Source organism: Cuculus canorus, chromosome 11 (assembly GCF_017976375.1).
Source record: "Cuculus canorus isolate bCucCan1 chromosome 11, bCucCan1.pri, whole genome shotgun sequence".
In the NCBI taxonomy this organism is placed as follows: domain Eukaryota; kingdom Metazoa; phylum Chordata; class Aves; order Cuculiformes; family Cuculidae; genus Cuculus; species Cuculus canorus.
The window spans coordinates 1,735,151-1,760,989 of record NC_071411.1 but is presented as its reverse complement, the minus strand read 5'-3'; the positions used below and the strand labels follow the sequence as shown (position 1 = coordinate 1,760,989).

The 25,839-nt window shown below is 47.3% G+C and overlaps 1 protein-coding gene across 2 annotated transcripts in view; it reads left to right on the top strand.

Annotated features, from left to right (window-relative positions):
• Positions 1 to 25,582, top strand: part of HEMK1 (HemK methyltransferase family member 1) — a 31,666-nt gene extending 6,084 nt beyond the window's left edge. For both annotated transcript variants that reach the window (XM_054076791.1, XM_054076790.1), the window contains exons 5-11: positions 8,056 to 8,208; positions 10,177 to 10,241; positions 12,554 to 12,603; positions 13,890 to 13,995; positions 14,441 to 14,536; positions 16,141 to 16,254; positions 16,594 to 25,582. In XM_054076791.1, the coding sequence (XP_053932766.1) occupies positions 8,056 to 8,208; positions 10,177 to 10,241; positions 12,554 to 12,603; positions 13,890 to 13,995; positions 14,441 to 14,536; positions 16,141 to 16,254; positions 16,594 to 16,630 (621 nt within the window). In that variant the 3' untranslated portion in view covers positions 16,631 to 25,582. The remainder of the gene's footprint in view (positions 1 to 8,055; positions 8,209 to 10,176; positions 10,242 to 12,553; positions 12,604 to 13,889; positions 13,996 to 14,440; positions 14,537 to 16,140; positions 16,255 to 16,593) is intronic.
• The last annotated feature ends 257 nt before the right edge of the window (positions 25,583 to 25,839 follow it).

The window sequence follows — 25,839 nt, the reverse complement described above, 5'->3', positions numbered from 1 at the left end:
GCACCAGAAATCTGTGATGATAGCTCAGGAATGGAGCTCTGTTGGCAGCCGAGAGCTTTCTTGTGACACGATGCTGGGGAGATGACTTGGACAGGAAGAGCGTAGGGACAAGATCCAGGTATTCGGCAGCACCTGGCAGGACATTGCTTCAGGCACCTGCTGCTTCCAGGAACGTGCACGGTGTGTAACCTGTTGCACAAAGTGAGTTGGTGTCCAGATCCTTTCTTTCTGCCCAGAAGTAAAGGATGGGCGTCTCTGACTCCCAGCTCTGTGTGTGTTTGCCTTGGGGCTTGCCTGTGTTTTGTTTCATTGGAGGGATTTTTCCAGACCCCATTGGACTTTAAAACTGCAGCGGAACTATCTCCTCTCAGGAATATTGAAGTTAGTTGCATCTATTGTTGTATTTCTGTTTAGGATTTCTCTGCAGCGTTCTTAAAACCAGTAGTGCTGAAACTTTTCACCAAATAATATCTGTCAATAATCCTTGTTCTTGAGGAAGCAGGTCATTATCAGCATTGATATCCCAGGCTTAAGTTGCTTATCTGTGAGTGCACACACAAACCATGTGGTGTATCTGATCCTTGGCAGTGTAAATGTAACTCCCTAAATTGAATTCAGATACACAAATTGATTCAGATACACAAATTCAGATACTAAATTGATACAGATACACCATTTGCTTCCTACTTTTGCAAGTATCCTCTGCAAATGCTTTTACTTGTTGAGAAGAGGAGCTGTCTTTATCATGTACTTTTTATTCTCTGGTTTCCACAGAAGGGTTCCAGAGCTTGTTCCCAGGCACATTAGTAAGGGTACGAAAGCAAAGCACAGCGTGACATAAACCACCAGCATTGTTTCAGTCCTGGGGACAGAACGACACATGCAAAGAGAGAAAAGCTCAGTTTTCTGCTTCGGTTTTGCCCTGTGTGAAATTTGCCCTTTTGTAGACTGTTTTCCTCTCTGGTAGCTGAGCCCTCTCCCATTTGCTCCCTCTGGGAATATTTTTTTCAGCACATGTGGCTTTGTTCTTCTGTTCCATGGGAAACAGGGTTGGGTGGGGACAGGCAGCCAAAATTCAGCAACTAGCAGGTCTTGTTTAAGCTCTGAGAGTGGCATAACTAAGGGGATGCACCCAGTCATAACTCCTTGGTGTCCAGGGCTGGTAGATACAGACGTATCGCGTGAGAGGAGGGTTTTGTTAAGCAGTCCTGAATTTCACCTTCCTCCAGTCAACTGGCCCTCAGTGAGCAAAGCTTTGGACTCACAGCTGCAAGCACCAGGTGGTTCGCAAGGGCCTGTGGAAATAGGCATCCTGCCTGCTTCCTCGCGGGACTGCTGGAGCCAGGGAAAGTGAATGGGCTGAAGCTCAGGGATGCTCTCCGTCTCATGAATCATCTTTGTTATGTGATCATTGTTGTGATGTCAAGGAACCCCTGTCTCAGTGCACTCAGTGGCGCTGTTAGTGGAGAAGACTTTGCCCAAAGAAAAGCCTTCTAAAACTTGGGCTGTGTTACCATTGCAGCAGCCTTGTGGATCAGAGGAAGACTAGGACAAAGAGAACTTGGCCAATTGTGGATACATAATTCCTTTTTCTTGTACAGGCAAATATGAGCTAAATGAAGCCTCGCCATTTCATCATTAAGGAGAAGTTGTTTGGTCCAGGACATCTCCGAAAGTAGTTTGGGGTATATGGCTCCCTTGTCCGTTACCCCTAGAGGGCACTCCAGGCTTAGGTTCGCCTGCTCCTGGTGGATCTGTTCTTACTCATTATTATAGGAATTCGAGTGTTTTCTGATCCTCTGCTCTCAGGTGCTGTGTTTGAAAGCAAATCAAGGCTTATTTATCCAGTGTAAACAAAAATGGTCATATTTTATCCCTTGCAACTACTGTGTGAGTAGAGTCAGGTTCTTGGAGGCTGAGTTTTTTGTTTCTGCTGGAGAAAAGCTGATGGGAAGAGAGCTCCAGCTCTGCTTGGGAGGTTGTCACCAGTCCTACCATCCTCTCAGGCCACTCAAGGGTCCCCTGGTGACACCTCCTTGACCTATTGGGATCTCAGCACAAGCTCAGCCCCTGTGTACATGTTTTCTGTTTTGGCTTTGTTGTGGTGGCTGTGTCACGAGAACACTGTGTCGTTCTGTAAGGTGGGGACACTGTAGAGTGAGGATGTGGTTTTAGCCTGGGAGACATCTTAGGGAAAGAGATTCCACATCTGTGCCACACTGAGCGCTTTTTACTAGTCATGCAAAAAAGATCCTGACTGTGAACTTCTGAGAGAGCGAGAGGTAATATGAAATCCAGAAGGAAAACTTAATGGCGATATTGGTCTGTCTAGTTCAATGCTCTGTATCTGGTCAGGGCTTATAGTGAATGGGGGGGCAAAATTACAAGGGAAAAGATTGATATGGAAGGATCCTCCCTTTTGACTGCCAGCAGTTAGGGGCTGCTCTTAGCCAGAGTGGGGTTTGGGGCCATTCTGCTTCATAATCACTAGTGGATGTGTCCTCCATTCATTTATTTAATCCTCTTTTGAGCCTGTCCGTGTCTGGCCTCCATGACCTCATCTGACAGTGAATCCTTCTAATTCTGTGTTGTAAGGGAGTAAGTAAAAGTATTTTCTTTGCTTCCAGATTTAACAAGCAAGTATTTACATCTTACTGTGTAACACACAAACCGCTGGTGCTCTCTACAGCATTTGTAATTTTCAGTCCTGTCGCTATCTAATCAATCCTTTTTCCACCTGTGATTTTTAAGCTTTTCTTTCCCAAGCTGGAGTGTTTCTTTCCCAGAATAACATGCTTGGCACACAGGAACCACTGCTGTTTGCTTGTGTCTGTCAGCAGAAAGGCACTCATTGTGCTGAGCTGTTTTGCAAAAGCATTTTAGGCAAAGGTTTGCTCAGAGAAACCTTTCATGAAGTTTAACTTTACTTCTAGCTAAACATAATCATTAACCTTTCAAGAAGGTCAGGCACACAGGGAAGGGAGGGTTTCTGCTTCCCAACATGTATATGCAATACGCAGACCGCAAGGTGAGGCCTTTCTCCAGCACTTTATGTCAGAGCAGGGTACTCATTTTGTTTCAGTCAGCGCTAAAAGGAAGGTTCTGATGCAGAATGGCCTTTCATTTCCCTAATTTCATTGCCACAGAATTGCTTTTTGGAAAGGCCAGAAGGTCACGCTGCCTGGTGGAGTACAGCCGTGGGTCAGGAGTCCCAAGACTGGCTGGTTTTTCCATGGTTTTGCCTCTGAGCAGTTGTCTCTTGAAGGAAGGAAGACAGGCTGCTTCTCCTTTCTGCATCACTGGCTTCCCAGTCGGGGAGAGTAAAGGGATGATGGTGCCCTATCTCGGGGTCCTTTTTTGAAATATGTAGAGACTCCCGTAAAGTTTCTTGAACATAAATGCCGTGAGGTGTTATTTAATAGATCAAAAGTTAACTGCTTTCTGTCAAAACGTAGCTGTAAACAAATGTGCTGAAGTTGGAGCATTGCCGTTGTGGCCTCACCTAGATCAGATTTTGCCGGTATCATAGGTAAGATTTTTTCAGTAGTTTGGAGGAAAACAAGGTTTTGTGAAAGTGGGCTGTGCCACAGGGGCTGAGGAATGAGAATTTGGAGGGGAGCCTGTTGTTGCTGCAGTGCAAATGGGATTGCCCTCAGAGCTAGGCACAAGGGTTTAGCAGGATCATACGTGCAGGGGCAAATAATACAGCCTGTGCCTTGTGGCTGAGGAGCTTCCCCTGGCAGAAGGGCTTGGAGAAAGATTTTTGGGCTCTTATAGATGTTGGCTGACAATGAGCATGCATTGTCAGAGGGCTGTCAGCAGGCTAAAGTGATCCTTCTGCGTGTTAACAGGGGATCGCCAAGCACAAATCACAAGATTAAATAATCTTCATACTGCAGTAGTGGAATAGTTGCAAAAATATTGTGTCCGGTTATGTTACTGACTGGTTGAGAAGGAGATGGAAAATGGGTTTGGAGAAGAACCAGGAGATGGATTAGCAGTTGGAAAAATCTGCCTGGTTGTGAAAGACTGTTTAGCTCATCAAAGGCAAGCTTAGGGATTAATTACCTGGCACAGGGAGTAAGAATGTGATAACAGAAGTCTCTGGTTTCATAGACAAGTGTATAACAAGCACTATCAATGCAGGCCAGAAGAAAAGGTGCGCATCTTTAACAGAGAGCTTAATTAATTACTGATAGAGTTTCACAGGATTCTATTGCTGGCTACTTTAAAATCAGCACAGGATGTTTTCCTGGGACAGAGTTCTTCTTGTGCAAAAGGAAAGGGAGAAAGAAACAGGATTGTTCCTGGCTAACTGGCCAAGATGAACTATGGCAGCAGCTTCTCCTGGCTTCCTATGCAAGAAAAAAAAGGCTGTGTGAAGGATTACTTCAAGGCTGGGGATTGCCAGGACAGACTCAGAAATGTAAATTTAAAGCTGAAATCTCTGCTGAAGGCAGGGAAAGTAACTGCTGTTCTTTTAAGTCATGCATAAACCTGTTCCCCAGGTTAACTTTATATAGACTTTCCTTGTATGTTCTCACAGATCTCTGCGTTTTAATGTCTTTATTTTTTGACCATAAAAAGCTCTGTGAAGTCTTCAGCTGTTTAATCTCTCTTTTCTGATGGAAAGAGGGTCTCTATTTCTGTGAGTTTCAGCTGAGTAGCTTAGCTTATCAGCAGTTAGAGTAAGATTTGGGGCTAGAACTGGAGAAAACCAATGTAGGGTGGCTGTAACAGGAGGGATGGTACTTGAGAGGATTGCCACGTGAACAGGGAGAAAAAATCCGTTCTTCCTGCTCCCCAGCTTCTCTCAGACATCCAAGTAACTGGAATTTCAGTAATAGGTGTTAGGGAGCTGGATCAGTGCCTCTGTCAAAGTGCTTTACCTGGCAGTGCTCAGTATCGGTACCTGCAGAGAAAGAAAATGCCTCGCTTCTGGAGAGGTGTGCCTTGAGGCTGGTGCTGGAGGCCCGAGGTATGGCCATTTTACAGTCACTCCGACCCACTCCTCTTGCCCCTTGTGGGCCCAGCTAAGTTTAGAGGTGACAGCTGGGGTCATTTGTTTTGGGCAGTAGCGTATATGGCTTGCAAAGTTTGCTGCCTTTTGGTGAAGACATTTCTGGGTGCTGTCATGCCCTCTCCTCCAACAGGTGAACTGGTGGCTGGTATCTGCCCCAGTGGATCAGGAGCTTCTGTTGTGTGACAGGAAAGCCAAACCTCGTCCTCAGTACTGGGTGTGCCTTTACCTATTTGTAATTGCTTCTCTTTAAGGATCAGTGCCTCCTTCTGGAGTTATTCTGGTGTTTTGCTTTTTCTACATGTACAGGAGGAGTTGCTTTGTGCAACATTTTCTCTTTCCTACCGCAGTTCCTGGCAGGGAAGCCCTGGAGACAAACGCCATAGCCTGCCTGCTCTCTTAGCCCTGGGCTGGCCTAGTGACTTGGTTTGGAAAGAGGGCACATGGCAGTGATCTGCTGCGGCCATTGCCATGGAGTTAGGTTTTCAGCTTGGCTTTCTGGTGTTTTGTCATGTACTGATTGGCAGCCAAGAGGACAAACGGGAGGGGAGGAGTGATTTGGTTAATATCAGATCGGGCTCTATGGAAAGGCCTGGATTCTGAGAACAGAAGTTTCTGGAAAGCATACAAATAAGTAAAACATTCCCGGGAATGTGCAAAGCAGAGAGAAGGTGACTCGGGTTTTCAAGTGTCTTCTGCTTTCGTCATCCTGTTTGCTACCTTGGGAGATTAGAGCCTCCTGCTGCTCAGGCTTGTACCCCTGGAACTTTCTCTTCCCTGCTTTCCCCAAAGCACGTGGGGCATGGAAAAAAAAGGGTGCTTCTAGGGAAAGCAGTGTGAGTTTGTGACCTCCACCTTTGCCTTTCCCATTTGTCTCCTCTTGATTTTCTTAGCCTTGTACTTTTAATCACAGAGCCATCACTGCTGTTGGACTGTAGCCCTTGATTGCATCGCCTCTGAACTTCCACACAGCCCTGTAGCCACCGTCAAGCACTGAGAATCTCTGCTGTTTCCTCTCAGCTATCTTGGTGCTGAAAGCTGCCTGACCCTGCTGCTTGGAACCGTGCAGCTGTGGAGCTTGTGGTTTGGGTGCTGGCAGACGCTGGCCTCACGCTTGGTTTGTGCAGCTGCAGTTCCAAGAAATACAGTGAACTAGAGACCTGGCCGCAGGGAGGGGGAGGTAATACCAAGAACCTGTCAGAACACGCGCGTGTGCCGGGGCAGGGCTGGGGAGCCAGAGCTATGGGTGGAAGGGTGAGGCAGAGGCGCGTGGGAGGCTGGAGGTGTTCGCAAACTTTTGCGTTTATTTCACTGAACAGAGAAGATGAGGAAAAATTAAATGACAGTGTGAACTTAGGGTGAATTTGGCAGTGAAGCAAGACTTCCTGGAATTGCAAGGTGACAGCAGGCTGTAAGTGGCTTGGCCAAGAGACAAAAGCTTGAGAACCTCTGGGTGCTGGAAATCAAGTAGCACGAGAAACAAATATTTGTGTCCTCTGTGTATGGAACCCCAGAGAATAGGTCTTGTAGTCTTTGCAAGCTCTTTTATTGCTAGTCAGGACCAGATACCCTTCTGCCTGTAAGGATGTCCTGTGTTTTTCCCTGCAGATGTTTAAATTCACTTTTGTCAAAGACATGGAGGGTCTAGATGCTGCCACCTTTTCTTCGCTCCATTTTGTGCTAAGCAACAGAATGTAGGTCCCTGAAAACCCATCACTTGATTCCTGCATCGCTTCTAGCCCAGTGCTGTGTAAAACCTTTCCAGATACTTTGCTTTGTGCCTAGCTCATCACCTTCAGGAACGTGCAGGTTTGATGCGGTTGGTGCTCTTGACATCCTCTTGAAATCCTCTTGAACATTTATTTGTGCAAAATCCCGTACGATGGGGGAGAAGGGGGAGTCCATTGATTATGACTGGGTGCAAGAGGAGTTTGCAAAATGCAGAGACTCGGATTTCATCTCACTAGTAAGAAAAAGCCAATTCAAGAGCAGCCAAGCACTGTTTGATTAGGTGATCATAGAATTATAGAATGGTTTGGATTGGAAGGAACTTTAAAGATCATCCAGTTCCACCGCCCCTGCAATGGGCAGGGACACCTCGCACTAGAAGGGAGGTGGGGTGATCATGTCAGAGTCTGGTTCTGGTCTTTGTGACATCTGCTTTTCTGCAGGAGGTTAGCTGCCCTCACACAACTACAGACCTGTCTGTTCCTAACTGGAGTTTGGGGGATCTGTTTGCACGATCTAAAGTGGTGTCATTGGAAAGGTGTGGGTGGGGCTTCTGGAGCATTAGGCTCAATGCTCTACTCTGCCACAGGCCTCATGAAATCATAGAATCGCTTGGTTGGAAAAGACCTTTGAGATCACCAAGTCCAACTGTCCCTGTCCACTACTAAATCATCCCTGAGCACCTCATCTACCTGTATTTTAATCCGCTCCAGGGATGGAGACTCCACCACCTCCCTGTGCATCCGCTGCCAGTGCCTGAGAACACGAAATGCAGTCGAGTCCACAAGCTGAGATCCGCGCAGGGAGTTGTTCATTTGGGTCATTCAGTAATTCGTTGCCTTTGCTTTCCATCTGCAGGTTGGATTATTGGTTTAGGTGCTGTTAGCAGCTGTGCCTCTGCCTCCAGATGACTTACCCTACTGGAAAAAAGTGTGGAAATCTTAGATTTTGAGGCCTACACATTCCAAAAGCTGGGATTTTGGAGTAAATAAAATGGTGTTGCAGCAGATAATGTGCTACAGCTGTTTGGTTATTGTTTTTCCCAACAGTGCTAGAAGATTTCAGAGGGTCTGTGGGAAATTGTATCCTGAGGATTTGGTTACGAATCAAAGCACCCGTGGGGAAGATGGAGCTGAAGTGACTTCTGGCATGTGGGTTCCATTGGTGCCATCTGTATTTTAAAAATTAGTGACAAAATTACATTTCATTGGTCTCCAGAGTCAAGAAATTTAAACTCCAGTCCTTGCACCACAGAAGTATGAGTCAAAACAGCTCCCTTAGAAGTTTGTTTGTTTTTGCTTTGTTAGGATCTTGTCTCTTTAGTTGTGGATGAAGAATCTCAGAAACATGAGAAGAATTCAGGTCTCTGCTTCCCAGTTCCTGCCCCTCATCCTGTGATCCTGGAGGTTGGCTGTGGCTCTGGGGCAATCGCTCTGAGTCTGTTGTGCAGACTGCCACAGGTAAGCTCTTTTGAGTGCTCCTGGCACTATAGAAGCCTGTGTTACAGGATGGTCCCACTTCTTCAACCCTTCGTGGAGACCTCACAGGCAAACTTCTTTGCTTTGGTGGGACTCGAGCAGCTAAGGTCCCTCACAGTCAGGCTTTTAGAATTCACGGTAAGTAGAAGGGGGCTATTTAGAGGGATCGCTCTCCCCAGCTGTCTGCAGGAGTAGCAGAGACATAGTCAGAATGAAAGAAGCAAAAGTGGTGCTCATTCTTCAGCTGCCACAGCTCACTTAATCACCTTGGCTTGAAGCAGGGGTGGGTGTTGGTTTAAGCCAATATCCTCAGCTGTGGACAAGAGGGAAGGAGGCATGGGCCCACGCTGTGTTAGTCGAATTAGTGGGGCAGTCATCTCAAAGTCCCCTTGCTGCCAACCAAAAGACCTTGTCTCTAGGAGACTGAAGACTAAATGAATACAGGAAAGGGGTTACCACAGAAGTCTCAGTACTTGGGATCAATGTGAGAAGTGTATGTCACACTGCCACAACTGTCAAACCGCTTTTTTGGAAGTCTTTTGTTTCCTAATAACAACCTGTACCTGTTGAATAGAGTGAAAAAAGCAGTAACGGGTCTGAGATCTGGGTGACCAAAGCCTTTCTTGCCCCTGATTATAATGATATGTAACATGCTTGCTGAGTTACTGGTGATAAAACAGAAAGAGAAATAAATCCAGGATCTCATCTCTTGTGGTCAAGGGAAAAATATTCTCCTTTTCTCAGAATTGCAGACCTTCCAGTTCCTTCTCGTAAACAAGAATTGTTGTGGCCAGCCCCTCCTCTTGTAGAAGTATAAGATGTGGTGTATAAGAATTAGAGGTTGATGCCTGTGTGCCTCCCAGTGACCTGATAAGGTTAATACTTGAGCTTCATGACTTCAGAGTGTAATTACTCTGATTTCCTGAGCTGTACTTCGTGCTCCTTTCCTTGCCTGTTAAGTTAAAGAGCTGTGTCTGTCTGTCCCTGTAACTGATAACAGTCCTGTCCCGGCTGACTATCACGAACTGCTGGGCCTGGAGAAATAAGGAGCTTTGACCGATTAGAGTCTGTGGCAGCCACGCTGACAGCCAAGTGGAGTTTACACTCTGCGTGGTCTCTTTACTGTTTGAGGCAGCATTTGGCACTGGGGTATTAGGAAAACAACTTCTCACTACGGGATTCAGCTGTGTCCTTCACCTCAAGGGCCAGCTTCATGTGTGGGTGCCACTCTCAGGCTGTGAAATCATGACTCGTGGCTGATTACACTGACATCTCCAAATGCAAAGTAGTTTTCTTTGAGCATGCTTTCTCTGTGTAAATGCTAACCAACATCTGTGTTTCAAAGACATTAAGCAAAACAAAACCAAGTCAGGCCTTTGCCTGCACTTTCCTCAAGGTGGAATGGAAAGTCTGGCAGGTCTCTGTGTTGTCCTGTGTCTGTGTTGCTCTGAAGGTCCCTCACATACTTGACACGCAGTCAAGTGCGCGCGGTCAGTACATGCAGTGAATGCGCTGTGGTGAAGTAAGGAGAGGAAAGGTGTCTGCATAACATGGAAAATACCAGAACCGCTGTCCAAGTGCGAGGTATTCTGCCTGCATTAGAGAGGAGAAGCTGAGCGCGAGTCTTGCACTACTAGGAGCTATGAGAATATTGGGTGATGCAAGTCCATGTGACTCTGTTTTTGTCAGCTGAGTCGGTTCAGTCAGAAGCCAGTCTATTTTGGAAGGCTGCTGGCAGCATTGCAGAGTGCCTTCCATCAAGTTAGCGGTCTTGCTAAAAGTGACTCGAGATCTCATCGGTGCCGTGAGACACTTTCTTCATGAACTGGTTCTTTCAGGAGCCATGAGTGAACAGTGCATTGTTATCTTGTACATCCCTTTAGGCAGAGCATGGCTATTCAGGAACCTTGGTATTACAATACTTGCGTGTTGTTGTTGTTTCTGTCCCAGAGCCGGGTGATTGCCGTGGATAAAGAGAAGGCTGCTGTGGACCTCACGAGGGAGAACGCACATAGGTACAAGCCCACATATTACCCATTTATTGTAAATTGTTGTTTGAGAAAGCCCTCAATATTTGGGCCTGTGGTTCATGTTTATTGCTGCTGCAAACCAGGAAAGGTTCCCCTGTTTCCTGAGGTTCAGCTCCTAAAGGGTGTAAGAATTCAGAAAAAAGAATGCATATATTTTCCAGCGTACTTTTTAGCTCTGACTTGTGTACGTGCTTTGGAAAGATAGCAACTTAAATAAAGCAATAGTACTTAAGTGCTTTGTGTACTTCAAAGATTTTCCAAGTGTTTCTTGGTAACTGCTCTTGTCCCTTTCTGTCCTGGGGAACTCGAGGCAGCAGGCAGTGAGGATTTGTGTGTCAATGAGGAGGTTAAGGACAAGCATAGCTCCAGCCCTTCCCTCTCTGGCTCCCTGTATTATTGTTGCTGCGCTTGTTTCTGTCATGGCCACTGTAGGTCTAAGCTTGCACTCTCGGATGGCACCTTTGCTCTGATGTGTGAGGACGGTGTCCCTCAGCATCCTCCCTGCAGCCTTGGATTTGGGGAGAAGGGTGCTACTGTTTGCACGACACCTGCGCTGTGCCTTGATGCTCAGAGCTGCCGAATCACGAGTTTGGGTTGGAAGGGGCATTTACAGGCCATTTAGTCCACACTCCCCCTGCAGCGAGTCAAGCATCTTGTGCCTGGAGCCAGAGCAGTTCTGTACCAGGTTGACCTTGTCTTTCCTAGTGGCACTGGTTCCTCAACTGGTTCTTCTTAATGCAGGTTATTCTGGACTGTCCCTAGCACAGCGAGCACCAGAGCTACGATCTCGGTATGCTTCTGAGTCCAGGATCCCTGCTCTAGACATTGTAAAAGGTGCAGAGCTCTAGTATGTATTCATCTCCTCAGAAACCACCGGGCCCTAGGCATTAGTTAGAGCAGTCTTGGAAAGGATTCCTGCTGCTGCCTCTTATGGATTCTCGTACAGCTGTGAGACTCGAGTGGTGCTTATTAGCTGACGTTTCTGTCTGTAGGGGTCTACACGTCCTTTTCTCCCAAGCTGCTGCCAGCATCGGGGATACAGAGACGGGCAGCTTCTGTTTCTGGCTGCACTGAGCTGCATCGCTTCAATTCATGCAACCCAGTCCCAGCTCATGAGTGAGTCTGAAGTGATGTGTAGGAACAGATCTTTCCCAAACTTGCCACTTCACTGTCACACTCTGCCTCCTCATCCAGTTACAGTGAGTGAGGAGCAGACATTTCCTCCTGATGTCAGTGTCAAACCAAGTTCTGTTGCAATTTTCCATGGCTATAATAAAAGCAGGCCAGATCTTTGCCTCCTTGGTGGATTATTGCTCTGGCATCTGGAAAAAACAGTCTTGTTATTAACATCGCTTGTTGGCTCAGGAGTGGCCAAGGGAGCGTAAATGCGGTGCCAGAGAACCTCGTATTTCTCCATGGGTGTTTTCATCGCGTGGTGCCCTGTAGCTCTTGGGAGAGAAGCCAGCAGGATAAGCTGTGTTACTGCTTGACTGAAGCCAGCTTGCTTCTGGCTTTCTTTTCAGAGCTCCCTTATCCCAGCTGTGTTTTCTAGATGCTTAGGTGAGTTTTGCTAAATCAATCCCAGTGCCAAATGGCCCATCTGGGCACATTGCAGATGGATGCAGGAACCCCTCCCTTTCCGGATGCCTGTGTGCTGCCAGGGCAGTGCCATGGGCCCTTGGCCAAGGCAAGCAGGAGTTGGGTGTAAAGCCTCTGTCACAGTGTGCTCTATGAACTCTGTTGGGTGGCCCTGAGGAGCTTGGAGGAACTCTGCCACTGCAGTGAGTCTCTCGTGGGAGGAGAGAACACGCTGGGAAGAGCTGAGCAGGTTTGTTTTCTCTAAACATTGACTGCACTGAGGACAGGAGTTAGGGGACAGCGCAGACTGTCTCAGTGTGCTGTTGCTGCTCAGGGAATGGCATCTCTTGTGAGAGGCCTGGGTCTTTCTCCACCAGCAGATCTTGATCAGCTTTGTCTTTCTGACTTTGCAAAGTGCTTCCTCTCTTTGAAGCAGGTGATTTTGTTGAGGAGTTGGTTTATTTGTTTGTTTCAGGGACGGTGAGCTTACCTGGGGGCGGCCTTGGAGATGTAGTTAATGTGCAGCAGCGTGAGGGAATACTGCTGTATATATGGCAAGGGGTGAGGAGCCCAGTTGCAGTCAGTGGGGTAGAACATACGCATGTCAGATAAGAGGTGTGATGTTTAATGATCTATTTCTAGAATGTGCTGCTCGTGCATCTACACAAACATGCCTCCTAATTGTTCTTCTTTCTGTTCTTGCGTCTGGAATTTTACAGGCTGCAACTCCATGACCGGATCCACATCCTCCACCATGAAGTTTCATACAGTAACTCCTTTCATTGTTATAATCCCCTTTGTCTTTCTCCCTTTTTACTTTAATGGGGGGAGGCAGGCATGAGACTCCTTTGTGATACAGGGGTCAGGAGGGTGTGATAGTAGAGGAAAAGGTCAGTCAGAATTGAGCCAGTAAAGGTTTTCCCCTTGGAGATTTCTAGGGCAGGTGATCAGCTGGCGGAAGTCCCTGACTCATCAGAAGGTGAATTGTTCCTTGTTTTAGGTGACTCAAGGTTGTGTCTGAGCTAGTAGTCCAGGTGTTACTGGGGAGAGGCAAATATGTACATGGAGTAACTCATTCCATGCTGACATGGGTGCTCTAGATGAACATGTATGTTCCTGTCCATCCATTGATATTAAAGAGAGTGCAGATATTTAGCTTAGATTAAACATGCAGCCTTATTAACCTGAAATAAGGTGAGCTGAACCAGGGAACAATACGTATTTATTCCCCAGACCAGGCTGAAACCAGTTAAAACTGCCATTTGGTGAGGATTGTTGAGTTGGGTAGGTACGTACCCAGCCATTGCTGAGCCAAGAGCTGTGGAGCCAGGAGCTCCAGCCCTGTAGATTCGTTAGCATACCTTTCTGACACAATTGTTTTTGACACTGTACTACCTTTTAAGAGGTTTGACTGCAGTCTTCTATCTGCAAATCTGAGTTTGCACCGCCCGTACTCCAAACAGCAGTAACCCAGCCAACTCCCATCCAAGTGCTGTGGAGCTGTGTTGGTGTTGCACCTGCCTGGGTAAGCGCTGTGCTGAGGCCTGAGGACACGGTCACACGGTTACATGATGTCTCAGTCAGAGCTGGGATGTGTCTGTCCAGGAAGCAGCATGAGTTCAGGGAGCGGAACCTTGCCTGCAGGAGAGCAAACCATTAGGTGGTTGATGCTGCTGGGGGGGTCTGGCTCTTTTGCTCATTAGAGTTCCTTATGCAGCTCTGATGAAGAGGAAGGATGTACATCCTGAGAGCGAGCTTAAGCTCCCACTGAGGTCTTTGTGGGCTCTCTCCAGTCTTCTGCTTTGTAACATGTTCTGCTAAGTGAAAAAATTATACTTAGCCTGTGCTTGGCTTTGCATCACTCTTGCATTCAAGGGAGAGTGAGCAGGTGAGGCTGTCCCAAAAAGAAATGAAATACAGTTTTAGCAGAGAAAAGCGGAGCCAAACACACATGGACATGTGTTGGGAGAGACACTCCTGGTTAGGATGCTGACCCTGGGCCTATAGGGATGATTGCTGTGTTTGAGGACTGTTTGTGATTCTTTTGTTTTCTAGGTTCTGCCAAGCAGCTCCTGCCCTGGGGCCCCATCGACTTCATAGTCAGTAACCCCCCGTATGTCTTCCATGAAGACATGGCCTCCTTGGATGCAGAAATCCTCCGGTAATCAGATTTTTCTTCTCCTTGCAGCAAGGTTTTCTGTCTGCTTCCTTATACTACACCCAACTGCACACAAAACGTGCAAATGTAGTATGCATGTGGGCAGTGCAGGTGTGTTTGTATTGTATATAATAATACAGGATTACTTTGATAACTGCGTAAAGCTCTGAAGCAATACCAAAGTATTTTAAGTATTTGTAAAAAGGAAAAGGCGTATCCTTTGAAATTAACAACTTTCTAGGCCAAAACTGCTTGTGCTCAACATGGAGCTTCTCAGCCTGGAGCTCAGTGCCAGCTGCCTTCTTTCCATAGCCGCTATGAGTGCTGTCACCCACTGTAGGGTCACAGGAGCTCAGGTGTGCCAGGCGCACCTTTCTCTGTGCATCCTCAAGGGTGTGGTTCAGGACACTTGAATTGCTGTTGATGTCGGCTTATTCCCACACTCCAGCTATGAGAACCTCGATGCACTGGATGGGGGAGATGATGGGATGAGGGTCATCAAAACCATTCTGGCTATGGCTCCTTCTCTTCTGAAGAACTCTGGGTAAGCACTCTTCTCTAAATTTCATGTCTTTTTTCCATTCGGTCTATAACCTGTTTTCTTTTTGTGCAGGAGGGTGTAGAGGGAAAATAGTTGCAAAAATGTCCCACCCCGCAATCCATCTAGTATTAGCAGTTTAAAAAATGTCATGTGTGTAAGCAAAATTAATTTGAAATGAGTTAACAAAGGAATATGGGCCTTCCTTGACCAGTAGACCAGCAATACAGAACTGTGTGAGAATGTCCTCAGTCTCTACTTCCTTCCCACCCTTTAACTCGGGGACATTTTTTCACCGGGCGAGGATACAGTGCTGGATCTCCCAGGAGAAAGAAGATTCACCAGGGATAGTTTCTTAAATGTTAGATTTCTCCATGGTTAATGCTGAAAAGCGATTGCTCTTATTCCCTGTCACATGGGATCCACTTTGTGCTTAAAGATCAATGTGCTGCTACCCAGGAGTTCTTGTGCCAGGGCATTTTCACATCCTGTTGGAAAATTCCTGGCATTTTACCAGCATAAGAGAGATCATTGAAAATCTGCTGTTTGAGAAAAGGAACAGGAATACTGAGAGGCACAGGGCATGCGGAAGAATTAATTCCTTGTGCTTTGCATGACCACAAGAGGAGAAGATGTTCTTCAGAACTTCCCAGCCATAGAGATTGGTCCCTTGGGGTTGGTTGTTAGGATTATAGTTTTTTCCCTTCTCTGTGTTTGTTTTATAAGATGGAGCTCTTGTTAAGGGGTGGAAGTTTCTTAAGGACAGGAATGAGATCTGTGCCCAGCTTGTAGTTAGTTTGATGAATTTATAGGGAGCGTTCAGTGTGGGACATTTTAGGAACTCTCAGGAGAGCATATGCTTGGGGCTTGGCGTCTGTTCTTTGCCTGTGAAGCTTGTCTTGCTGTGCTGTTGCAGGCTGTAATCAGTTCCATGTCTCCATGTGCCTGTAAACTAGGGTGGTTCTGCCTCATCCTGGGAGTTGGGATTCGGAAGTGAGCCGGTGTCGTAAAGCCTGGCTGCAGCAGAGATGGAAATAGCCCTGCAGTGTCCAGGGCTGGTCCTGGTGCGCTGAGGTTGTCCGTTTAGTTCTCTTATCTCTGCTGCTCTCTCCTTTGCCCAGTCCTCTATGTAGGTATGGGTGCTGGTGGTGTTTTCATAACTGATTTATGGAGACATATACTGCAGGAAAATACGTGTACAATCTTATACTTTATGACTCTTGCTACTGAAACTTAATGTCACCCTGCTTATACAAAAAGGAACTTCATGCTGCCAGTCTAGTTCATGCATTTGCATCATGAAACTTCATTCTAGCCTTAAATCTTTTGGGGCCTCAGAAAAACAGACCTGGTGATATCACTGTGTGGAGTTCAAAAGGGATCCTTGCATCTTGATACAAGGGTTTAACTGCTTACACAGAGCAGTGCTAGGAGAATTCCCCTCAAGATCAACACCTCCCTTGAAGGAGGCAGCTGGGATCTGTTTTAGGATTATTGGACTGCAGTGTGTTTGCCGATTCATGCACTGGTAGGAGTAATCCAGAAAGACCAATCTTAATTTTTATGAGCTTAGCATCTCCATGCTCTTACTCCCCAGTGTGTTCTTTCAGGAGTGTGTTTCTGGAAGTTGATCCCAGACACCCAGCTATGGTGGAGAACTGGCTACAGGCACACCCCAACTTATCACTCGTTCTTCATGCTGTTCACAAGGACTTCTGTGGCAAGTAAGTCTTTTTTGAGCTTCAGGTTTTTGCTTCAGATGTCCTTTGTCGATTATGTCCCTGCACTCTGATGTATTGAACAAACTCAGCCAGTGAAAGACCGTGGCTGAAGCCAGTCTTTAAAAAAACAGGGTCTCCCTTCCTGTAGCTCGACCTTTTTACACCCTGAGGCAGCCTGGCAGGTGTTTCTGAGTCAGAAATTGTGATGCAGATAGCATTTCTGATGGGGTGACCAGCTCTGGTGAGATTACCACCACTGGAACGTGGCTGCTTTGTATGGTGGAGGAACAGGCATGTTCTCCCTAGCAGGACTCACAGCTCTGGTTGTGCTTTTTCCCACAGGCCTAGGTTTCTGCACATCCAAAACCAAAGCACATGACAACTGTCCCAGATAAAACTCTTCTTGCGGCTGAACAGCTTGTTGAAGACTCTGTGTGGCAAAAGGCGCCTCCACTTCACTCCCCAGTGCACTGGACAGCCCAGGCAGAGCCCCTCACTTCCCGATGGAGGCTTAAGCCAGAGATGCAGAAGTTCAGCAGAGCACATAGAAGTGTTCCACCTTCCTCGAGGAAGTGCATGCAACTGTTTAGATTGTTCTGCTAAAGTGACTCAATCGCTGAGCCCAATGTGGAAGAGTCCACAGCTCCAAGTATTTCATCAAAGATAGGTCCAAACTCTGGCTTATATTGGCACGTGGACTTGCAGGTACCACCGGCACGGTTCAAATTCAGTTCTGTTCCAGGATCCTGATGCTCAGGAGTAAATGTCCAACAGTCACGTAGCCTTTGTTCCCCAGCCCTGCTGAGTGACATGTCGCTGAAGGATCAGTGCACGTTACACTCTCTGAATCTACAGCACCTGATGCTTTGTGGGAGCTGCCAGAAACTATCACAACATTGTAATAAAGATAGTGCTTCAGAGCAGTATCCTCACAAGAACTGCTGTGCAATTATGTTTTCAAACATGCTAGCAGGCCTGAATAAACATCTGGCACCCACACAGTGCCTCTGATAGCGATAGAAATGCCTGACTTCCCTGCCAGGCATTTAAATGCAAGACTTTACAAAGAAGCCCTGAATCGCTACTTGGGTTTTGCAGATGGAGAAGTTGAAAAACGAGGTGAAATGACTTGTACAAAATTTGGAAACAGGCTAAGTTTGGAGTGGGACTCAGTCTTGTGACAGCCGTGGGAATAGCTGAGGTCTGTTTCTTCGGGAAGGATGACTCAGAGTAGGGCTGCCTGAAACAGCACTGAGAGAAGCCCCTGAAATGGACAGTCAACATCATGACATTATAAATAACAGAAAGATTAAATGCAAGCTGCTGCCTGTTGCTGCTGTTTTTGGCATTGCAGACTCCCCTCCTGACCATAGCTAGCCAGGGAAGCAAGGAAAGAAAGCAAACCAAAGGATCAGGACCTACCAGTCCCAGTGGAAGCCCTTGCTGGGCCTGTCGAGGTGAGCGCTCAGTGGGGTCTGGAGGTGTCCAGGCAGTGAGAGGTGCTGTCAGACCCTGTCCAGGCTTACCTGGGCTGCATAGCCAGAAACATCAGATAGGAGCTGTGTCAGCAAGCTGTGTCTGTTTAGAAGGCTGCAGCAGACTAGGAGGACTTCACACGAGCGCTAACATCTAGTGCTTTGCCCCTCTACCTCTCCCATGCTCATGCTCCCCACTCCTTCATTTGTTCTTTAGCTCTTGAACATTGGCCCTGTTTTCCCACAGATACCCGAGCTCCCTCTGATGTACCAGCGCTTGGGTCTCAGCTGGATCCTCTCCCCCTCCAGGATTTTACAGCTCTGTTTGCAGCCTGGCCTGTACCCCACTGTACCACTCAGCCCTGCATTTCTCCTCCCCACCACTCTCCACACCGCAGTAGTTTGCCATGTCCTGTACACTCTTTACTTGAAGTTGTGAGTCTTCTCTGAACTGCAGTACCTGCCCTGGTTAAACACAGGAGAGGAAATCTAGAGAACTAAAACCATTCAGTTAAAGTGCACTTAATCCTCAGTTTGGCATCAAAGATTCAGCACAGCTCTTTTTTGGCAGCTTTGCCTGTACAAACTGTAGTCAAAGAGGTGTTGTTCTGTTTGGTTGTTTGTTGGTTTGTTTGTTTTTTGATAGGGTCCTTTTTTTATATTGAGTTTGTCAGCCTTATTTCTTTAAATTTAACTTTTAAACAGAGTTCACAGATTCTGTCTTGGTGCTGGCAACGTTCATGTATGAAATGGAGCATCATGCACTGCTCACTTCTGCGGGATGCTTTAAGAGCTGGATGGTTTACTGGGTTACGAGGGTGTTAAATGGCATCACGTTGCATTCTCCAAGGGGTAGGCTGGCTCCCTGCGACAGGCTGGAATTAGCTGTCCCTCCGAGGGCGCTGGTGGCTGGGCTGCAGATAGCCGAGTGCCTCTTCTCAGAAGCATCAATCACTTGTCACTGCTCTGAAGATGACACGGTCTGTTAGCCAGACTCTTGGTCTAATCTGAGAGGACGAGCATTAAATTCCTATACTTAAAGGAATAATAAAAATGCTTGGATTTCTGTGGGTTTGCATGGTTATACGTCTTGGAAAATCACATGGTGCTGCTGAGCTCAGAAAGACGAAAATGGAGAGAAATTATTTTTGCTCCCAAGAGGGTGGGTTTATTTGTCAGACTCGCGTCTGAGGGAATGTGCTGGTGCAGAACAAAGTGTTCTTTGGTGCAGAATGCATGTTGGCCCAGGCTCATTTTGGTACAGAAACACTGCAAAGCTTTTTGGGGATGGTGGTTCTAAGAAGCCACGTGCGCTCCCAGCACCCTTGCTGAAGCTCTGGACCGTGTCCGTGTTGTCTTTGTGCCTGTGCGCAGGAGGCTGGGCCGGTGCCAGCAGCGCCCGGTGCACGTGAGCTCTGCAGAGGCAGAGCTGCTCCCTGAAGCCACAGAGGGCTGATGCTTCGGTCAGTTTTTACGTAATCCAGTTTCTGACATACGTGTAGTTTTCTGGGAACTTAACTGTATCCAAACAGTGATTTATGCCCTGCAGCGGTGCTTTCAGAGAGGCTCTGTTTTCCTCTAGGACTCTGAAGAGTGTGGTTGTGTGCGCGCGTGCTCACGTCTGTGTTTTGGAGAGTTACCAGGTGCGAAATATCAACTGGGATCAAACTGGCCTTTCCAGGAGGCGGTGGTGAAGGCTTGGCCTTTGGCAGAGCCCTGCAGATGGTGCTGTGGTCCCAGCTTAGCGGTGTCTGCTGGAGCACAGCCCTTCCCGCTGTGTGGGGAGCATGGCGAGGGGCAGTACCCCAGAGAGAGAACCTGGGGCAGCAGAGGGGCTCCGTGGAGATGCTGCTGCCAGGTGGGGCTTTAACCTCTATTCCTGTGCCGGTAAAAGAAAGCTTTGGAGAGGGATCACATAGAGAAGCTGGGAGGGAACCTCACAGCTGTGATACAGGACTGGGGTTGTACCTCATGGTGTTAATGGGAAGCCTGGAGCTGCCCTAGCACTGTGTTAATCCCTGGGTTTGGGCAATCTCTAGTGTTGTGGAGGACAGAGCTAGAGCACCACCCTTGTTCTGGTGCAGCTTCCATGTAAGCACCTTGAAGCGCAAGTACTACCTGTGTTTTCAGTCCTCCACCCAAGATGTGGGGTGAAAGGAGCTTTCTCAGGGACTTTAGGGAGTCAAAGGAACATGTTTAACCTTCACAGTGCTCTCAGCTGAGCCTGTGCTCGTGTAGGTATGAGCCTTCTGTCCGGGTGAGGATCTGACTGAGGTGACCGGGGGTTTGGGGATTACTGGCCAGCACTCAGTCCCTTGATGCAGCACCGTGTGTTGGACTGGGCTGGGAGAGAGCTTGACAGCCATCTAGCCCAACTGCCCTGTGCAACTCAGGACCTGGCTTACATCATTCCTGACAAATGTTTGCCCAGCCTGATCCAAAAGGCTTCCAGTGCTGATAAGGACTTTTGCGTGCAATTGGTTCTGGTGCTTTCTTGTTCTTCCTGCCAGGAAGTTAGCTTTTGCACCTAGTGTTCCGTGCTGCCATTAAAGTGGACTACGTCTTCTCCTGTCCTGAGGTGGAGAACAGCTGGTTCTCCTCAGAGCAGCTTCTACGCGTTGGTCTATTCCCGTGTTTCCTTGCAGTCTTCATTTCCAAGGGAAAGAACGCCAACACTGTGTGGTTTCTGTAGGCTGCTCACACATCCCTCCTCCCTGAGGTGTGGAGCGGGTGCTGGAGGGTGGTGGGCTTTGGACGTGCGATACTTGTGCCTATGATGACTGGAATAACAGAGCTGCTCCGGCTCAGTACAAGGGAGGAGTCGTTTTCCAAGCAGTGAAGACCAAGCCAAAACTTGCATTAACATTTTGTTTGTCTGGGAAAGTTTTCAAAAGCTGTATTTAAGTTTTAATAAACTACTATTTCTACTCCAGATGGCATCGAGGGCGACAAATACCCGGTGAGAGAAGGCTTCTCTCTCACAGTGCAGAAGATGATGAGATACCAAGAGAGACTTTATCCACTTTCCAGCCTATCTCCTCTTCCATGGGTGGTTTGATATGCTTTAAGTGTCATTAGTTTCAGGTGTTCCACCCTGTGGGGGGTCATGACACAATCCTTTTCTGTCTCTTTTCCTGGCAGCTACTTGTGAATCTCAGCATGTTCCCTCAAGTCCTCAGTGAGAGTGTGAGATGTGATTTGCGTGCTGCCATCTTGCAGCCCTGGGGTCACAGCCAAAGCATGCTCTGCAAGTAGCAGAAGTTACTGTAGCCTCACGGATGTTCTAGAACATGTCCTGTTGCAGATCCTGTTTTGGATCCCCTGCAGGAGAGGGTATGATGGGTTATGCTACCCTCGACGTAGAAGGAACGGAGCAGACCAAGGAACATGGTAGCAGTAAGAGGCATGATCATGCTAACCTGAATGAATCCCATTGTGGTTTTCCTCCAGGGCTGGATCCTGGGATGAGGCCTTTGGGGAATGTGGTGTGTGCAGATGCACTGGAGATTTTGCAAAATCAGCAGGTTTTCAAGGAGTGTGCTCTCAAACAAAGTGCTTTAGATTGCTTTCTCTCATGCCTGAGGAAAGAAACCCGCATGCCTGTGGATTTCACTGTGGGTGGGGATGACAAGGAAGGGGGAACCTGTTTGTAGCAGTTCCTGCCCACTGCAAGGCCTGAGTAATTCCAGCTGTGCCCAACAGCAGCTGGGACTTGCACTCACTTCTCCATCCATTGTTGCTAGGTTGGAGGCAAATAAGCTATTATTCCTTTGCTCCCTTTGGGAAGTGTAATGCTGCATTTGATGGAAACTTGCCAGTGGTTCTGTCCTGTACTAGGATTCACCAAATCTGGATTCAGATCCCTGCTGTGTGACAAACAGCAGGCCTGACCCTGGGCTTGTTATTGCTTACTCTGTTCCCTGCTGTTACGGTTGGAATAATATCCCTTTGGTTAGAATAATATCGCTTTGCTGTCTTACAGACCGTTGTAAGAGTACCTTATATAGAGGATGTGGGGTACTCAGTTGCTTCCGAAAGGACTGTGACTCTCCTATGCCAATCTCTTCCTCAATTACATCCAAACGGAGCAAAGAATGAGCCAGTTTTTATGAACTCCACCTCATCTGCTGCCTGGTGACAGGGCATGCCGCCCTGCCGCAGCATCATCGATCACATTTGCGCTGCTGATTTCCAGTGCTGCCGGTGCCAAACCCCAAAGGATGTGGGAGGAAGCCAAAGTACCTGTAGTTTTTCTGCAGCAAATGCATCTCTGAGTGCGATGAGAGCACAATGCACATACAAACCAGCCGGCTGCAGAGCGCTGAGCAGGAGCATCCTGTGCGCAGCAGCAGCTGGTACACAGTGCATGAGCGTCAAAGATGTTGCTGTTGCGGACAGGTGGAGAGAAGAGCTGCCACACGTTGTGGTCTCCATGGTTTGTCTCCTTTACGTGGTTGATGTCAAAACTGCAGCTTTGACATCAGTCTCCATAAGATACAAATAAGAGACACTCAGTCTCCATAAGATACAAATAGCACACAGGAGGCAAATGGAGCATCTCTGCTTAATGTCTGTGCTTCAGAGAGTAACTGGAGCTTGTCTCCTCTGTTTTGCATATATGCTCCAGCATGGGTGCAGCAAGGCATCGTTTGATCTGCCCATCGACTTGATAGTGCAGTGCCTGCTGCAGTGAGGCCTTACTTGGCAACCTGAGCTGCTGCGAGAGCTGCGGGACCCAGCGATGCTGGTAGAAGAGTGGCTTCTGCCATCAAAATCCTTGTTGTTTATCTGAAATATTCATCCAAGACTGTCTAGAACACGAACACAATTGCTTGGATTGTTGAAAAAGGCATGAATTATTACAAAATTCCTGGCGTGGCATTTGGCTTGTGATTAATTACTTAGGTTTGCACAGTACTTTGATATTCCAGCTCTAAATCCACAGTAAGCAGCTGCTACTCTGTTGACCTCAGTGGAGTCACCCCACTCACTCCAGTTGGGTTTAGTTGGCTCGCTTGGTGGTATGTGGTATTTCTATTCTGTGAAACAAGTGTCCCATCATTGAATTAAGCCTTTCCAGGAACTGGAGGCTGTTAAGCTGATAAATCTTTTTCTCCTTTTCCATATTGCTCTGCCAGTTCTCTGGGAGTGACCTTCTCACCATCTCTTTTGACTCTGAGCTTGCTGCTTCTCTGGAGTCCCTCCCCGAGCCGTTGCAGTTTGTGGTGTGCTTGTGTTGCCAGAGTTCTCAGAAGCTTTGCCCACAGGTTGCTCCATTTGTCTCTAAGCTTTCAGGACTCCGTTCCCCTCCCAGTATCTTGTGTAACTCTCCCCCTGCCAATATTGTTGTCTTCCTTGCATGAATTTCTTTATGCTGGATAATTTGCTATAAGCTACTGACAGAAAAATCTAGATCGGAAAGGCAATTTAGTCTTGCTTTGTTCTTCACGTGACTCTGCTGCTGCTGGGGTTTGCTGAGGTGGGAGTCACGGTGCTGGCACGTTCTCTCTTTGCTTGAGAAGAGTAGATTAAGATCATACTTCACTCAAATAAGGCTTCTTCATTTAACGTGCACGGGTAGCGGGTGCTCTGGCTGAAAGCAGATTTTGTACTTTAACTTCCAGGTCAGTGAGCCTTCTGTCTCGTTTGTGTCAGCAGGCAGTGGCCCTTTGTTCAGCACTACGATTCTTTCCACCTCAGCAACGTGCACATACACACTGCAGATCCTGAGTTGTGTGATAAACTCCATGCTCAGTTCCGTAAGCCCAGCAAATAGATCAGCTCTTCTGTTTCAGGGCTGGATTGTGGGTCCTGTTGACCAGTAATAAAGCCAAGAGTATGGAGGGAGGCAGCTACTCATTTAGTTTGGCTTTTCCATCTCTCCCCGCCTATGTCAGAAAGAAAGAAAAAGGGCGTAAATTCTTGGAGAGTGAAAATTTTCTTTGCAGACGTGGCCTTTGTAACTGGGAGCTGGAGAGTAGAGTGAAATTAGTCAAATATTAAATACATTAAGTATTTAATTTAGTAATTAAGGTACTTTGTTACTAAGTAGGGCCAGGATTGATGCCAGGGTAGTCACGGGCATGAAAATTAAGCATCTGGATGAATAGCCTATAACCTGAATCCTGCCTGTGCAGTAGTGGGTGCCTCCTAGCACCTTCCACTGCTGATGGGCAGCCTGGAAGAGCAAGAAGGGGCCCCTACCCGCTGCTGACCTGCCTTTTCCTGAGCACCACTCTGGAAGGTGCGGGCGCTCACCAGTACAGCCTTGAGCGTCCATTGGCAGATAGTGGTGTACATCATCCATGTACCATACACTCGATGATCTCAAAGGTCTTTTCCGACCTAGCGATTCTATGATCCCACCCAGGAGTGTGGCACTTCTTCTCAAGGTGTGACCCGCTGTGTTTCTGTGGGCAGATAAGTGAAAGCGACTGCCTTTTTCCTTGCTCTGCTCAGCCCTGGAGCACTCTCACACCCAGCTGTGCCTGACCTCCCATAACCTTGCTGTTTGTGCCGTGGATCCCTGCAGAATTCCCTCCGTCCTGATCCTCTTGGACTTTGTCCCTAGCAAAAAATCCTGCTCAGGCTTCTTGGAATTAATGTGCATTAGCCTAACCCAGAACTGCTGTTTCCTGGGAAGCTCTGGCACTGTAAAGCTTGTTTGTTTTTCCCCCTCCTCCCTTTAATCAGAATTAAGTAATTTATTTTAAAAATTTCCTATGAGGACTTTGTGTCCTGGATTCTGAGCTTTAGAAATGTTTTGCTCTGGGATTCCTGAGTTATATCCATTTTAAGTTGCTGCACGGCTTACGCTGAGTGCTGATTAGCTGTGTACAGCCTGGGAGCAGGTCACGGTGTGTGTTACATGAGAAAAAACAGGCGTTAGTCACCTCTTTTTTTTCTTTGATAAGAACAGCTGCTGCTTAATATGACTGAAATGTCTTATCTCGTTCTCTAGAACAAGAAGTCCCTTGTTTGCTGCATAATGAAAGTCTGGCACTGCCATTACAATCCCCAGCTTTTTGTCTAGAAAAGCAGGTAATGATTTGTTCTGTAGTAAGGAGCGATTCATCTTAATGATCTAAAAAGTAATGAAGTGTTTCACTGCTTCTGTCATGGTAGGGTGAGGTAGTAATGATGCAGGGGGGATAAAAACCTCTGAGATAAAATATGCCCAATTTGGGAGTTCTGAAGTAAAGTTTCTGAACAAAGCTGTTCCGAGTAGCTTTGACAGGAACTTTTATCAACATCAGTGATAAAAAGAAGCTATTCCCAAGAGGTTGTTTTGATGGTGCCTTTTTACCAGCTGTTTCTGTGCCCCAGCAAAGCCACTCTTTGTTGTGCTCCTGAGCACAGTGAGTAGAGAAGACTTGGACGTTTCATACTAGGACTTAACCCAAGTCTCCACAGTGCAAGTCCTGAAAATCCCTTCACGGCACAAGCAGCCCGTCTCTGGCTCCCACGCCGCAGGGGGTTGAAACTGGATGAGCTTCGAGGTCCCTTCCAACCCAAACCATGCTGTGCTGCTGTCCTCTCGTGGAGGAGCGTGTTTCTGTGGTTCCCCTTCAGCAATCATCACTGCAGCCAGACGTTGGGGAACCAAATTCCAGTGTGGCTCGCAGCACAGGTGAAGAGTTTATCAGTCTTAAATAAAATCCATGCAGCTATTACATCGTATATCATAGAATCAGGGAATAGTTTGGGTTGGAAGGGACCTCAAAGCCCATCCAGTTCCGGCCCCTGCCATGGGCAGGGACACCTCCCACTGGATCAGGTTGTTCAAAGCCACATCCACCCTGGCCTTGAACACTTCCAGGGAGAGGCCAGCTACAGCTTCCCTGGGCAACCTGGGGCAGTGCTAGTTTTATATATATATATATATATATATATATATATATATATATATGTATATATATATATGTATATATATATACACATATTGTTAAAAGAAAACCAAACCTGATCCTATAGAAACAGCTTGCTTGTTTGTTTTAAGCAAGCATGTTCAATTTGGGAAAAGCATCCGCAGTGGAGGAGAAGGACTGCGGTGGCAATGAGGTTCATAAGTAGGATGTTTTCATCGGACTTGTGATGCTATCCAGGCATCAGT